We start from the raw sequence: 15452 nt of genomic DNA on the forward strand, positions 1-15452 counted from the left end.
GGGGCCGCGCCCGGTGCATGGCGGTGGCGGGGAGGATGGGGCCGGAGCGGGTGTGTCCCGAGGAGCCGGGGCCGCCGGAGGCCCCCGAAGGAGCGGCGGGATGGAGCGGAGACGAGGAGGATGAGGAGGAAGAGGAGGAGGAGGAAGAAGAGGAAGAAGCGGGGGGCGGCGGGTACCTGTACCAGCCGCTGAGCCAGGAGCCGGAGCACGGCCCCGCCGCACAGCCGGGCCCCACCGCGGGCGGCGCCGAGCCGGGCCCGGGCCTCCAGGAACGGCTGCAGGTAGCGGGCGGCGCGGGGCGGGGGGGGCGGCGGAAGGAGCGCGGCCTCGACACCCCCCGCGTTCCGCTCTCGCCGCAGATGCTGAAGCTGCACCTGCCCGAGCCGCCCGCCGACAGCGAGGACGAGGACGAGGAGGGAGCAGCGGCGGCGCAGAGCGGCTCCATCCCCATGGACGCAGGTAACGGCGGCTCCTCGGGGGCTTCGCGGCTCCGGCCCGGCCCGATGCGCTCACGGCTTTGTGCCCGCAGAGCACGTGGAGCTGGTGAAGAGGACGATGGCGGCTGTGAAGCTGCCCACGCTCGGCATCCCCGCCTGGGCCAGCCAGATCTCGGACGAGCAGTGGCAGGCGGTGGTGCAGCGTGCGCTGCAGGCCCGGCACGGGGCGGGCGGGCCCAGGAACGAGTGGAAGTGAAGGCTGAGCTCACACCTCCATCGGGCATGGGACAAACCCCCCCATGCACACACACACACACACACACACACACAGACACACACACACACAGAGCGAACATCAGCCAGCACAGGTCGAGCCCAACGTGTCTTTCCAAGAGATCGGTTTTATTTAGTACTGTACATACAGGGACATCTGTACAAAATCCAACACTTTCATACTATGTAATGCTCTACTGAAAATAAAGTACACCATATGTACATATATGAACTGTAAGCAGCTTAATACTCGTGTCCAGGGGGTGAACGCAGTAGTTAGTTTTGCTGGTTCCCTGCAAGGAGGGACCACGTGGAAGAGGCAGCTCCAGTTCTGTCCGTTTGGCTGATGTGGGGAAAGGCAAAGGCAGAGATGGGCGGTAATAATGGTACCGACCCATGGGTGTGCGGAGCGAGGGGCAGCTGCAGCATGGCAGGTGCAGGTCAGTGCGGGGCAGAGAGCGGCAACGTGCTCCACCTCACGTGGTCCCCTTCTAAAGCCCAGGACTGGGATGAGGAGGCAGCAGAACTAATGGAATGCAATGGAAGGTACCGAGCGTGAGGCCCCGACCCGAAGGACACACACAAAGCTGTGAGAGGTGGGAGCCACACAGCGTGTAGGCAGCGCACGTCACTGCTCTCAGTGTGCTCCCCCAGCCCTGCTGCAGGTACAAGGAGCATCCCCAGCCCTGCTGCAGGTACAAGGAGCATCCCCAGCCCTGCTGCAGGTACAAGGAGCATCCCCAGCCCTGCTGCAGGTACAAGGAGCATCCCCAGCCCTGCTGCAGGTACAAGGAGCATCCCCAGCCCTGCTGCAGGTAGCAGCTCTGGGCTGTGCTGCAACCCAGCACCCGTGGCTCCTGCCCGCCTACATGCTGTGCCCACACACTGTGCCAGGCTCACGTGAGGTAATCGAGTGGCAGCTGACCATGAGCTCAGAGTCATGCTCAATAAGCAATAACCTCCCTGAGGTGTTGGGTAAGTCTCCTGATGAACTGGCCAGGTGTGCAGAGCCAGGTCCTGCATGTTCTGGGTGATCCCGTCCCGTGTCACGCCTGGCAGCTGCTCCCAAGAGATGGTGGCACACTAAAGGAGCTGAGGAGCGGGGGGCACTGGATACACAGGGAGAGAACAGCTCGGTTGGGTGGGAGGAAAGGAGACGCGCTGCACAGCAGCTCCAACCTGGAAGGGGTCTGCAGGAGGGGACAAAGCAGATACAGCAGCACCTTCCGCAATGACCTATGGATGCTGTACTCCGTGAGCTCCCTGCACTACTGCCATCCCACAAGCTTATGTGTCAAGCAAGCAAGCGCAGCATTAAGAAGCAAAGACCACTCCCTTACTTATCGCCTCGGCCTAGGACTGAATCCGCACCACAAGAAGGTAGAGATGGAGCTCCCAGAGCTGGATCGAAGTGCTCTAAATGCTAAATGACACAGCACAGCACTGCCCTGCTGCACCACACAGCTACCAACGGCCTGGGGCTGCAGCAGGCGCTGAAGGAAGCGGAGGCGAACTGCTCAGAGCACCTACAGAAGCAATTCATGGTGGCATCTCGCCACTGCTCAGAAAGAGGAGACAACTGAACACGCACAAACTCGGCCCGGCCCTGTAAACGTGTATCCATTGCTTCCACTAGAATTGGCAGAAATGACTTTAGCAGCATAAGCTTCCTAGAAACCCCAGCCACTGCAGAGCTAAGGATGGGAACAACAGGGGGAAAGCTGCGGGAGTATTTTAATTGAGCAGGAGGAGGAGGAGGAAGAAAGCAGAAGTCAGTGGCTGACGCCTGCTACAAAGCAGAGGTTAACTCTGGGCCCACAACTACCCAAGACATCGGAATGGAGACGACTTAGCGAGGACCAACACAACGAGCAGAAGGAATTTACTTTCCCAAGAGAGAGCTTCTAAGGATGCTCTAAAAGGAGGGAAGCAATAGGATGTAGTGCTTGCACCCAGCTATACTGGGGGTGGCAAAGCACTGAACCCCCACTCCACCAAAAGGGGAACAGAACGGGGGGCTTGAGGCAAAAGAAAGGTGGAAGCGAACATCTCCTGCTGTGCGTGAGCCTTCCCACCGCACAGCTGCACCCCGAGGCAGGGGGGGAGCAGGCAGAGCCCCCACAAACTCTGCCAGCTGATCCCACCATGAGCTCAGCCTCTGGTCACCGCAAGCAGCACTGGGGCAGGCACAGCGGAGGCGGGCAGCTGGGATGGCTGCGGCACGCTGAGCCTCCAGCCAGCACGCCCGGCTCAGGCTGGGCTGAACTGGGCAGCTCAGGCTGATCCTGAAGCCTGAGAGCTGAACCGCACCGTGCCGCTGCCCAGCTCAGCCGTCCCTCGGAGGTGAGCTGCGCAGGGGCTCGGTTCTCTCTGGAGCTTACAGAGCCCAGAGCAGCTCCCTTCAGCCCTTCCTTCTAGCAGAGCTGCAGGAAGCACCTGCCTGCCCTGCAAGGCTCCCAGGAAGAGCGAAAACCAGGCAGCAGCTGGAAATGCAGCAATCCCTGCCTGGACCTGCAGGGCAGCCAGGTTCCCTTCCCTTCACGTACACACGTGTGTGAGTGTGTGTGTGTGTGCGTGGAAGGAGGAGGAGAAGCAGGAGGATATGGCAGTGGTGAGATACAAGGTACAACATAAAAACAGATCTATCCTGCAGGGATGCGGATGGAGTGGAGGACAGGCACAGCTCACCATGTTCATTCCTTATTATACATGAGAACCGAGTGCATTTCTGTGACCCCTGGGGGAAAGGGATGGGACAGAGCTTCCTGGGCCAGCTTCTGAGCCCGTCAGAGAGCCTCCTGGTTAGAAGTGAGAAACTCTTCTGCTCTCTTGTGGGCCTCCAGGGCTTTTATAGTGTAGACGTCCTGAGGAAGCTCAGATTTCCGGCGCAGCAAAACCTTCTCCTTCTTAATGTCTTTCAGCATCTACAGACAAACCAAAGAAGTAAGATATCTGCAGCACACCTTCAGCCCCGTACAGCCTGAGCCTTCCCTTCCTCTGATACCAACTGCCACAGCCCACAAGGACGCAGAGAAGCCCCACTTGCACTGGCTGATCTCTAACAATTGGATTAGAGTAGGGGGCATTTACCCTGAGGCCATTTTGAATGTGCTGTTCTGTCTGCTGGACCCTGCACTAACTGTGGGCATGTCCTGGGCAATCTCTGGAAGGCCCCTTATCATTTACGCACCTGCACAGCCTCCGTCTCCACTGTTTTCTTCAGTAGCTGAATATCTTCTGCAGTCGGGGTCTCCGTTTCCATACAGCAGACCAGCGGCAATGACGGAGGTGCATAAAACATGGGATACTGCAGATAACACAGAACACTGGGGAATGAGCACATCACCCAACACCAGATTTCCTTCCCTCAGCATCCTAACAGATGCACACTTCTTCCAGTCATCCTTTCTGGTGCTCTCAAAGGTCACAGCACGTGCAGTCAGGATAGGTGCATTTTCTCTCACCCATTTCCACCTGTGGCACCCAAATGAGCCACAGCACAACACACGTATAGCCATGGCCAAGAGAGAAGCCCACAAATACACACACCCTGACCAGCATCATCCAGAGGTCAGTGCTGCTGAAGTCCAGACTGGTAAAACACAGCCTGAAAGGGACAGACCAACACTGCAGCTGTGTGCACAGGACTGACACCAGGTGCTGCAGCCTGCTCTCATGAGCTCAGGAAGCAAGCCAAGCCCCCCAGCACATTCTTGTCCTGTTTGTCCCAGATCCTGCTGCTACACACCTGGGGGTTCAGCCGGGCCAGCTCCTCTATTTTCTGCCACATTTCTTCTCGTTCCTTCATCCTGAACCTTCCCCTGCAGAGAGAGAGAGCACAAGTGTGAACTCCTGGGGGCAGCACAGCTTTCACTGACAGGAAGACAAGAACAGAGATAGCAGAAGAGCACAGCTAAGGGAAGAGCTGTTCAGCTCTATCCCAGTTTTCTACCTAGAGGTGAGACGGGGCAAGAACAGATGTGCTGCAGTCAGCCCAGGGAAGGAGGCAGGCAGGCGGGCATGCTCCTTGCTCAGCCCAGAGTACAGTGTGGCAGCAGCAGCAGGTGGCACACGAACCCCCTCCTTGCCTGTGTGTTGCAGGAGCACAGCTGACAGCCCTGGCTTCTGGGGTAAGCAGCTCTTCAGCTTGGCACAGGCTTTGCTGCAGACCTCATGTGACCGTTCAACTTGGCTGCTTGTAAATCCCAGGGCAGTGAACTTTCGCCCACAGAGGCGACTATCCACCACTCCTTGTTATTCTCTTCTACATTTTAAACCTCTGCACTAAAAATCTCAGCTCCAGTTCTGGTTTTTAACTTCCCTGGCTTTCATCCTAGCTACTGATCTATCAAGAAAGTTCTTATACTCTGTAATTGCAGCCAACTGTAAGAAAGGGAGCTATACGTGATAATGTGGTCTTTGCCACGTACTCTTTTTTCCTAGTTCATAGCACAAGGCCTGTAGGGGCTCCCTGTGAAACATTTTACATGCCTGTTCCTTTTTCTGACTACAAAGCGGCAGCCACCTCATCTTCAGCTTTTCAGACTTGTCAGTCTCAGTGGATAAGGCAAAGGACCCGTGGAAACCATCAGGTATCGTGCAGTTAAAGACTGATCCTGCATTAGAGCAATCCAGTCAGCACTCTCTCAGGCAGCCTTAGGGACACTATTCCTAAAACAATAAACCTTGTAACATTAAAAGATAGAACATAAGCGTAATTACTACTCCATTTAAGTCTCCACAACAAAGCCAGCAGTTGACTACAATCTCACATTACTGTGCACCAGCAGGCCCTGGTCTGCAGTGACCTCTACCAGTGAGGCAGCAGAAATGAGCTGCGGAAGCAGCTGCTGGGACTGCTGTGCTCTGAGCCAGGCTGAAAAAAGAGCAAGTAAGGGGCAGAGCAGGAATGGCCCTGCAGCCCCCGAGACACAACTCTGTGACAAAGCTGTCTCCTTCCACAGGGGAGCTAAACGATGTTGCTTCCTGTAAGAGAAACAAGCCATTCCAGACATGACTTATTCTATTACAGTTCAGAACGTGCAGCCAAAGTGCTAATGGTACACACGTTTGCTTGTATTTGGTTGAAGTTATAAAGCCACAGAGGGAGAAGATGGCATTTTTACAATGGCCCTCAGCAAAGAGCTGAGGCATACTTCTCAGCTAAACTCATTTTCCCAAGCACATGCTTGATTTTCTGAGGCCTGACCCTGTAGTGTCCCTAAGAAACAAATAAGCATCATGTTGACTAGGTTGATAAAGGAGACCTGGTGCTCAAGGTCCACCTTTCTGAAAGCACAACAGCTCTCCATCCCCCAGTAGGAGAAACACGCAGCAAGGGCAGGAAACTAGCAAGACTGAGCAGGAACCTGCTGGTCACACTGAGGGATAAGAAGGAAAAGTATAGGTAGCAGAAGCAGGGATGGGTGGCCAGGGAAAAATATAGGAGAGATAGGACCAGGAAAACGGTGCAGATGGAACTAAGCAAGGGATGTGAAAAATAACAAGGGATTCTACAGGTACATTGGTCAGAAGAGACAGACCACAGAGAGTGAACCCCTGATAAATGAGAATGGTTCTGTCCCTTCATCGTTTGGACTGGCAACAATACAGAAAAGACTGATGCACTCAGCAAGTTCTTTGTCCATCTTGTGACTATTGTTTTTCAACATCTTTATTTCTGATAAACAGTGGGACTGAGTGCACACAGCATGCATGCTGATGCCATTAAGCTGAGTGGTGCAAAAGGGATGCCATCCAAAGGAACCTGGACAAGCTTGAGAAGCGGACCCATGTGAATATAAAGAGGTTTAACAAGATGTTGCACTTGTGTAGGGGCAATCCCAGATATGTGTAGAGACTGGGAAAAGGTCTCCTTGAGAGCAGCCCTCTGGAGAAGGACTTGGGGGTCCTGGCGGATAGAAAGCTGGACACGAGCCAGCGGTGTGCATCTGCAGCCTGGAAGGCCAAGAGTATCTGGGCTGCATCGAAAGAGAGGTGGCAGAAGGGCAAGGGAGGGGACTGTTCTCCTCTGCTCCTGTCAGGCCCCATCTGCAGTACCACATCCAGACTTGGGGCTCTAAGCACAAAAAAGATGTGAAGATGTTGGAGAGGGTCGTGAAGATGCTCACAGTGCTGCAGCACCTCTCCTATGAAAAAAGGCTGAGGGAGCTGGGCTTGTTTGGTCTGAAGAAGAGAAGGCTGTGTGGAGACCTCATCGTGACATTCCAGTACTTGAAGGGTGCTTGTAAGCAGGAGGGGGACTGACTGTATGTGGTCTGATAGGGATAAGACAAGGGGGATAGCTTTTAACTAAAAGAGGGGAGATTTAGATTAGACATTAGGGAGATAAAATTCACTTAGAGGGTGATGAAACCCTGGAACAGGTTGCCCAGAGAAGTTGTGGATGCCCCAGCCCTGGAGGTATGTAACCCCAAGGCCCTCTTGAGCAGACTGATCTGGTGAGCAGCAACCCAGCCCACATCAGAGGGACTGGAATTGGATGTTCTCTAAGGTCCCTACCAACTCAAGCAAGTCTATGATTTTATGGATCTTCCCCAGAAAAATCCTCCATAAGCCACACATTGGTACTGCTCACTGTCACCTTCAACAGCCTGGAGCAGGTATGAGCTGTAAGAGGTAGAAAAAGCCTGATGGAAATGGCAGATAGATCTCAACTTAAATAGCACTTTGACTGTGACTTAAAATGTGTTGGTATCCAGGAGTGGGCTTCACAAATGCCTTAGAATGGGGAAAATATTAAAGAACCACAGATTATTTTAAGTTGGAAGGGACTCAACAGGATCATTGAATCCAACTCCACACATTACTACCAAAATTCAAAGCCTACATCTGACAGCATTGTGCATTCCTTTAACTCCAGCAGCTCGGGGCTCCTAGGGGAGCCTGTTCCATGCCTGACCATCTCCCTGGTGCAGAACCTTTGCTACCAATCCACTGCTGTGGTTGCAACCAGCACCTGCAGTTCTTCAATTCCTAGCAACCCCCACATCAGAAAGGTCCTTTGAAAGACCAGACAAGGCAGATGGATGTTCAATATCTCCTCTGTCCCCACAGAAGCTGTACCAATAGCCCACCAGTACCCTTTTGGGTCCTCAAAGTACCTCCCCCCGAGGCAGTCTGCACTAAGCATGCACAGAGCCTCTGGGCAAGACACAATAGGGTGCATGTGCCACTTGTTCCCAGTTAGGCCCACTCTGACTTCACATACAGACAGCTGTTGGGATACATCTATCATTCAGAGATACAGATGACTTCTGTCCCTTCATAACTTGGCAGCAAAAAAGTTTTTATCATCAGTTTAGAAAGTGCAAAATACAAATTCCTCCATATACACGTTACCCATCTCAACTTTGCTACTTATTGCTCTTTCACAAAACAAAGCCAGCAGAAATCTGACATGGAAAAGTTTCTTTCTAGCTTAATGAACTGATTCAACTCACCAATCACTCTGAGCACAAGGCAGCAGAAAGAGCAGAGTTTTTCTCTCTACTGCATCACAGCACTGGTACTTGCTAAGATTTTATCCCCACCATTTGTTCTTTGAAGTTCCAGATACTATTCCATCTTTATTACCAGAAAACTGAAAGCATCCAGTGTTGCAGAAGATGCATTATGCTCTCCACAGCAAAATTATTCAGAAAACACTTTCTAAAGCAGCAGGATTCTACAGGCATTATTACCAAGACATGTAAGAACTGGTGAATATTTCCAAGGCAGACCATAAGCTTCTATGTAAAGCTGAGTAGACTTTTCACACTGCAGTTTATTTCCTTATGACCCAGAAAATTCTGTCCATCTTTTCCAAGCTACCTGCTTCAGCAGAACTGGAAGGATTACCTTCCAGTTTAATAACTCGTCTTACCCCCACATACAGTTACTGCTGAAGAGATAAAATGATCTGCACCACCCTTTCATTCCCCCTCTGCCTACTGGGATCTACCAGCTGTTAGTGGATTTGAAGAGATTCCACGATGAGCTCAAGCCACTGGGCAAGAAGTTCTTACTCACTTCTGCTTCTCTGCCTTGTATTGCTGTGTGCAGTCATCAAAGAGCTTTTGGTTCATCTCCATGAACAGCTTTAATGCATTGTAGATCAGTCCATGGATCGTCCTGCAAAGAAAACAGGAAAGGGAGAACAAGTCATGGTGGTATCCTGCATATTCTCAGCCCTGAGGTAGCCCCAGCAGCAGAGATGAGAGCAAACAGTCACAGCAACTTGTACATCATAGCATTGGTACAGATTCTCACACAGCCCCACCTCAACCCCTTAACAGAGATAGCACCTAAGACCATCGCGCAGAGAAAGAGATGGAGTAAAAAGAGAGAAGACCATTGGGATAGTCCTGCTCTGACTGATCTCTGCAAGTGCAAAAACAATTGCACTCAATTCCTGTAGTCTGGAGACTATAGGAAAGAAGAACTGGAAGAGAAAGGACTCTAAGGACGTGCTTAGGGTTGTTCAGAAGAGGGATTTAACTAATCTAGCTCCAGTGCCTTCCACAGTTAACCTCAAGATGCACAACATGACTTTTTTTGGGCTGCCCAGTGTTTACTCATGAGTTTTGCTACTGAGCTGCCCAAAACACAGACATCCAGCAGCCCTAGAAAAGGAAAAGTGCAGAGAGAAAAAAGCTGCCTTTGTGTCAGTAATCTACATGTAGGTTACACTGTGCCTGAGCAGGCTCTGTGACAGAAGACCCTCCCCAAGGAATAATAACAAGTATTCAAGCTGACTGTGAAATACGTGAGCTGTGAGAGATGATGGGACTGTAGATCTGAGCCCTGGTACATCTCCAGCTGTACAGATAGAATAAGGAAGAACGCTACAGCCCTGCTGGATTTATGCGGTCTGAATGACAAAACACAGGGAGGAAATGAGCTACGGGAAGGAAGAGGAGAACCTGAAGTATTCAGCCTGTGCTGAGACAAAGTGATCAGTGCTAAAATAGAGAGAAATGAGGGAAACACCTTTAGGACCTCCTCTACCATACCAGTGCAAGAGAGACAAGTAAGGAACATAGAAAGAGCAGGATCAGGAATACTGGCTGCAAAAGAAGGAAAAAGAACTGGCAGAGCATTTCACACAGGAACATGGAAGTCTGATCATGTGCAGTAACACTAAGCAGGAGAGCACCTAGATGTCTCTGTGCATGTACGTGTGCCTGGCTGCAAATGCACGTGTCTGCCTTCTGGTAAATGTGTGCATGGAGTGTGAGTGCATTGCAGTCTACACGTGTAGACTGACAGACACCAAATGGAAAAGAGCAGGACAGCTCAGCCTGGAGATGTTCACACATTCTCTGGTTTTCAGACCAGCCTTGCCTGGTGGCTCAAGTCTGTGCTTCCTGCTACAACTGAGAGAATGAAACAGTCAAACAGCAGGTCAGCATGGAGCAATCCTACCTCACAGCCCTGCCTTTACTACCAGAGCATACTCAGAAGTCCTGATCTTGTCCAGCCTCCACAGAAATAATATTTTGATATTGCCATACTCTGGAGAGTAGCTGAATGACACTTTTGTTTTTTCCCATCTCCCTGTATGTATGTATGTATATATATATATATAAAACAAGAAAACTTCAGGATCTCAGCTGTGGACTGAGCACTTTTAGCTAATGCACTAAAAAAGGAGTTCTACAATTAGATTTAGATGGGTAAGAAATCAGCAGCAGAAGCAGTTGGAAGACAGGCTAGCAGAAAGTTTAGGAGAGAACCACAACACGGACAAGTATTGAGGGTGCAGACACAGGAGGCAATGTGACATCATACATGTGCCTGGCTGGTTGGGCTTTCTCTATTCTTTCTGTACTCAAGGGCAGCCAGGCACTTGCATTAGACAAGGTATCTCATCACAGTTGGGTGACCATCAGTTAATAAGCAGTCAAGAATCAGCTGGAAAACCTACAGCATGCTTCCAAGAGGCCTGCAGCACTAGAGATATGCAGGCATCAAATTGAGTAGACTCAACAGCCACAATGCCGACCCTTGCAAGACATCTGAGTCCTTACAGGCCACTGTGGTCTGCTGTGGCACCTTCCCATGCCAACACTAACAACACCCCCTCTGTCTCAGCACCTGGTGTCACCGAGTGCCATGCATCATTGCACTGTAGCAGCATGCCCCAAGATCGCTAGTAGGTCAAGCAATCCTGCATGCACAGCAAGTGCCAGGGCATGCGGAAAGACCTACTTGTTCCAGTGACTCTTGGAGTTCTTGTAGAGCGCTGGAAACATGATCGGGAGAATTTTGGCTGCGTTATCGCTGATCAGGCTCATGATATATTCGTTGTTCCAATAGTACAGTGCTCGCTCTGCCACCTGCAGTGGGAGAGAAACCCATTCTTGGAGATGCTCCTTCCAGTAACACCTGTGGTGCACATGGAAACTGTGCAGTGCTGAGACCAGAGCTTACCACCACCCAGTTGAGGAGCAAATACTTCCCTGTAGCACAGGCAGCAGGGCTGACCTTTGCCAACTTCTGCACAGCCATTTTTCTCCTCTGTGCCTAGAGTTCTTTCCCTTATGGCATTTGCCAGACACTTCTCACTTTCCTGGGGGAAAACCTTGTGTTCTTAACAAGGCAAGTCCAACATTAACTCCAATGCTCTTTACACAATACTTGAGCACAGTAACATCATCCTCTTCAGGTCATGGCACAGACTAACTCCTTCACTTCCTTAGATTGCCCTCTGTAAAGCTTCACAGCTACTATCCCTCCCTGGCCTTCTCTCTAACACAGCCTCTCTGGGCACTTGAGCATGCTTCAAATACCAGGACCGCAATACATCTACCTGATTTAGCATGGGTGAAAATATGGAAAGTCTTGGGGAGTCACTCCCTACTGGGAAGCCTTGAATCTCTACACACAATATGGGCTGATTACACTTATGGCTTCAGAACACAACTTTGTACCTCACTGTATTAGAAGACAGGCTGAAGGCAGTCTGCCTCACTGTGCAGTCACACCTACACTGGGGTTGGGCTACATCACCATTTAACACCCCACCCACACCTGGGTGAGCCATGTTTCATGGAACAAGGATGAAGCAGACTACCACTTTCAGTATACTTAACTATCATCGATACTGGAATAATACAAAGAAACTTGTCTGAAGCCACCTGTGTTCCACAGTGCATCATCAGCCTCAACCTAGCATCACAGCCAGCTTGGATTTACTGCGACATGATGACACTGGATGGATCTCCTCTACACTGCATCTGCTAGAGGAAACAGGAGGTGGCAGAGCACCTCTGCTCCAGCTGATGCACAGCACATTGCAGTGGGGGGGATCCAATGATCAGCTTAGTTGTCTCTTTGGATGATACTGCTCTGTGGTTGGGTGAGGACTCTCACTACCTCCCACAACATGGCACCCCAGTACTCTCTCTGGTGGCATCACTGTGTGTTACCGGTCCACAAAGACAAGCTCAAGAGCTGTGGCATAACCCTCGCACACCAAGAGGGTTATATGTCAGTCCCCTTCCCACTCCCTGAGCTGGAACCCACCTGGAAGTGTGGGCTGGAGACACACTTGGCCAACTGCCTGAACAAGGGCTCCATAACTTTCACAAATTCAGATGGCTCAATCACATCCAGGATCTCTTCCAGCTCATTTAAAAACATCACCTCCTTGGGACTGTGTGTTTTCGGCCAGAACTTCAGCAAGCCCACAATCACCTGAGTAGGAAGGGTACAGACATAGTGTTAGAGACTGACAGTTAACACAGGGTGTGAAATAAGATTTTAAAAGTCAGGTCACAACAGCAACACAGAGGAAGTAAAAGAAATAACGAGACTCTCTCAGAGAGTTGGGGTGAGTTATCAGGGAAGAAGGAAGAGAAAAGCACAAACTCTGCCAAGCTGCATACAAGACAGCAGTGCTGCCCAGGATGCTAACATTTGGTACTACCAGCACAAAGCTTGGAACCACTTCTTCCCTCAGCATACTTGAACAAGGAAGGATCAAATCAGAGTGGGCAGGGGATGACAGATGGCGCAGAGCAACAATGAAAGATCAACAAGGAAAATCAGAAATGCTATGGAAAAGATGATGAAGGAATCATTATTCAATATACCACAGAGCTTGAATGCTAGAAAGTACCCAATAAATAACACAATGGCCACATTCAGGGCAAGCAAAAGTACTATTACACACAAAGATAACTGGATTACAGAGCTCGTTTATGAGGACTTTTGTCTAGAGTCCAAACGTGCTCCAGAAAGATAAGTTTATGGAGGCTAAACCTAACAATATGATGAAATATGACAATGCAGGTGCAACTTCTGTCTGAGGAAACTATTGCTTACATGATAGTAGAGGAACACAGTAGGGGAATATAGAACTATATCCCACTTTATTTATTACTTCCTTGCCTGGCCATCTGCTTCTAGGTACTGTCAAAGACAGGATCCATGATCTTGCAGACCTTCACTCACTCAGCTGGAGCCATCAGTGTGGCATTTACAGGAATGCTAACCGTGCACTAACTCTACAGCCACTAGATTCAGGCAATTCCTGGTAAGAGCTACTATTTTAAACTCTGTACTTCTGCAGTCCGATCCTGAAACAAACACTTGAGACGATTTCACCCCGGCACAAGGACAGCATTAAGCAAAGCAAGAGCAAGATGAGGAGCATTTGAGCCACCAACTCAAGGCTCAAGCAGCAGTTTGGTATTCTCAGCGTTTGTCGTTACTCAGGTCTGCTATTCAGGCAAGAGTCATCTTCAGTGACTCAGACAATTTCTCCTACAGCTAAGGTGGTGCAAGGGGTGTTGAGTCTGTGTTCACTATTACTTAGCACACCTGAAGTCCTGCTCACCTGGCAATCATTCAGGCTGCTGTAAGAGCTACCACACTCAGCCTTACTGAGCAAGCTTCTGGGTGGCACACTTTAAGTGACTGCAGACCTAGTAAGATATTACCTCCTTCCAGCATTGGTGGCAATACCTTCTACTGCAGTCAGGATCTTGCTGGGACACAATCCTTGACTTCAATAACCCCAGTAATACCAAGAATCTATTCAAAACCTTCATAAGATGAATGCTGCAACAATACTGTAGTAATACTGCCTTGGTCTACCTCGTGAGGACCCTATGCCAAAGCCCACTGACAACAAATCAGACCTGCCTCTCTAATCCAGGGACCACCAGCTAAGGAAGCAGTGATGAGCTATGGAGCTTTACTATTTGAATATGCTTCAGAATGAATCCTGGAAGTATTGACAGACTTTCCATTTCTCTCTTATCCCTCACCCTGCAGTGAGAGCTTTGACAGGAGGCTGCTAGGCTGGATGTCAGCTACAAGGAGTATTCAGCATGATCAGGAAGCTACTTTACACAGTTTGTTTCATAGCAGGCTTTTAAGAACACAGAAAACTGAGGTCTTACATTTAAAAAGGAAGAAAGAAGCAAGGAGATCTGTTTTGGCATTCTAACGTCAGAACTGTAGAGCCAGAAATCTGACCAGCTTCCACTGAGCACCAAAAACACACACATTTCAGCCAAAGAACAGAACGGCCTCAGTTAGTGTTACTCATTAAAATGCTCACACTTTCTGGTGCTCCCTGCTACAATGACACAAGCACATGGCCATCTGCTGTTTTGAGGTTCCCAAGATCAGCTCTGTAGAAGACATTTCCTGGCCTGCAGTAGGTGGAGAAACATTTGTCTCTTGCCAACCCAGCATACAGCCTGGCTAACGCTGCATGCCTGTGTAGCCAGTAACTGGAATATGTGAGGGACACACTGCTCACACATTTTAGAACCTGCTGTTTCAACAGCACTACATCCTGAAGGCATATGTCTCTACACTGTGACTTAACACCGTGGAGTTAACATACTGATGCTAGAGCAGGAAGAATACTTTCATCAAGAAACAGTGGCTTGACTAAGTAGACTTCTGGGTTCCTGGTTTATAACCTCATCCTAACAACTTTTCAGCCAACTCTGGCAGCCTGAACTCTTACTATTTCATAGTCTGCAAGTTCATGCTGGTTCCACCAGGTATCAGGAAGCTATTTGTTTTGTCTCTGCAGAATCTTCACTGGCTGAAAGCTCTGCCACGAAAGGACACTTGGTATATTTGCTCCAAGATCTGAAGCACAAAGGCAAACCTTAACCATGTTCTTGAAGCTTTCTGAAAGGCTTTCACATGAGCAGCACTGCCCATTTTACCCACAGGGTGCCAAGCAAGTTCAGAAAATAATTTATTTTCCCCCCAGGCTCTGTAGACTCTTTTTGCACTTTCTGAACTCTGGAAGCTGTGAAGCTTTGGGGACGTGACTGTCATGCAGAGGTTAAAAAAGGTTACTCACCGGCTCCGTCAAGCTGCTGTCTTTCTCCAAGAACTGTACAACACAGTATGCCAACTGCAGGAGAACACATGGCAAAATTAGAGCTTCCTCAAGTGTACTGGAGATACAAGCAACACCACCATCACCCACAACTGGAAGTAACGTTATGCCATCCAGCGCGTGCAACAAGCAGACAGCTGCAGCTCCAAATGAATCCAGTTATAATCATACAATGACTTATATTGGAGGGGACCTCAAAGATCATCTAATTCTAACCCTCATGCCACGAGCTGGTTTGCCAACCACGAGGCTGCCCAGGATCCCACCCAACCTGGCCTTGAATGCCTCCGTCTATAACCCCTCTGGGCAACCTCTCCCAGTGTTCCATCATCCTCTGAGTAGAAGATTTCTTCATATCTAACCTA

General features: G+C 50.0%; 2 protein-coding genes across 6 annotated transcripts in view; one reads left to right on the forward strand and one right to left on the reverse strand.

Moving 5' to 3' along the window:
• MEA1 (male-enhanced antigen 1) lies at positions 1 to 936 on the forward strand. The gene is made up of 3 exons (XM_015856702.3): positions 1 to 281; positions 360 to 459; positions 530 to 936. The coding sequence occupies exons 1-3, from the start codon at positions 18 to 20 to the stop codon at positions 691 to 693; spliced, it is 528 nt and encodes a 175-aa protein (XP_015712188.2). The 5' UTR covers positions 1 to 17; the 3' UTR covers positions 694 to 936.
• Positions 819 to 15452, reverse strand: part of PPP2R5D (protein phosphatase 2 regulatory subunit B'delta) — a 27604-nt gene continuing 12970 nt past the window's right edge. For 3 of the 5 annotated variants that reach the window (XM_015856659.3, XM_085542443.1, XM_015856661.3), the window contains 7 exons: positions 15049 to 15102; positions 12240 to 12410; positions 10923 to 11050; positions 8742 to 8843; positions 4459 to 4531; positions 3901 to 4017; positions 819 to 3634 (listed from right to left, as the gene is read on the reverse strand). In XM_015856659.3, the coding sequence (XP_015712145.1) occupies positions 3497 to 3634; positions 3901 to 4017; positions 4459 to 4531; positions 8742 to 8843; positions 10923 to 11050; positions 12240 to 12410; positions 15049 to 15102 (783 nt within the window). In that variant the 3' untranslated portion in view covers positions 819 to 3496. The remainder of the gene's footprint in view (positions 3635 to 3900; positions 4018 to 4458; positions 4532 to 8741; positions 8844 to 10922; positions 11051 to 12239; positions 12411 to 15048; positions 15103 to 15452) is intronic. The other 2 variants (XR_014944348.1, XR_014944349.1) reach the window with 2 other exon arrangements.

Source organism: Coturnix japonica, chromosome 3 (genome assembly GCF_054131305.1).
Source record: "Coturnix japonica strain WE chromosome 3, WE-NBRP24, whole genome shotgun sequence".
Taxonomy (NCBI): domain Eukaryota; kingdom Metazoa; phylum Chordata; class Aves; order Galliformes; family Phasianidae; genus Coturnix; species Coturnix japonica.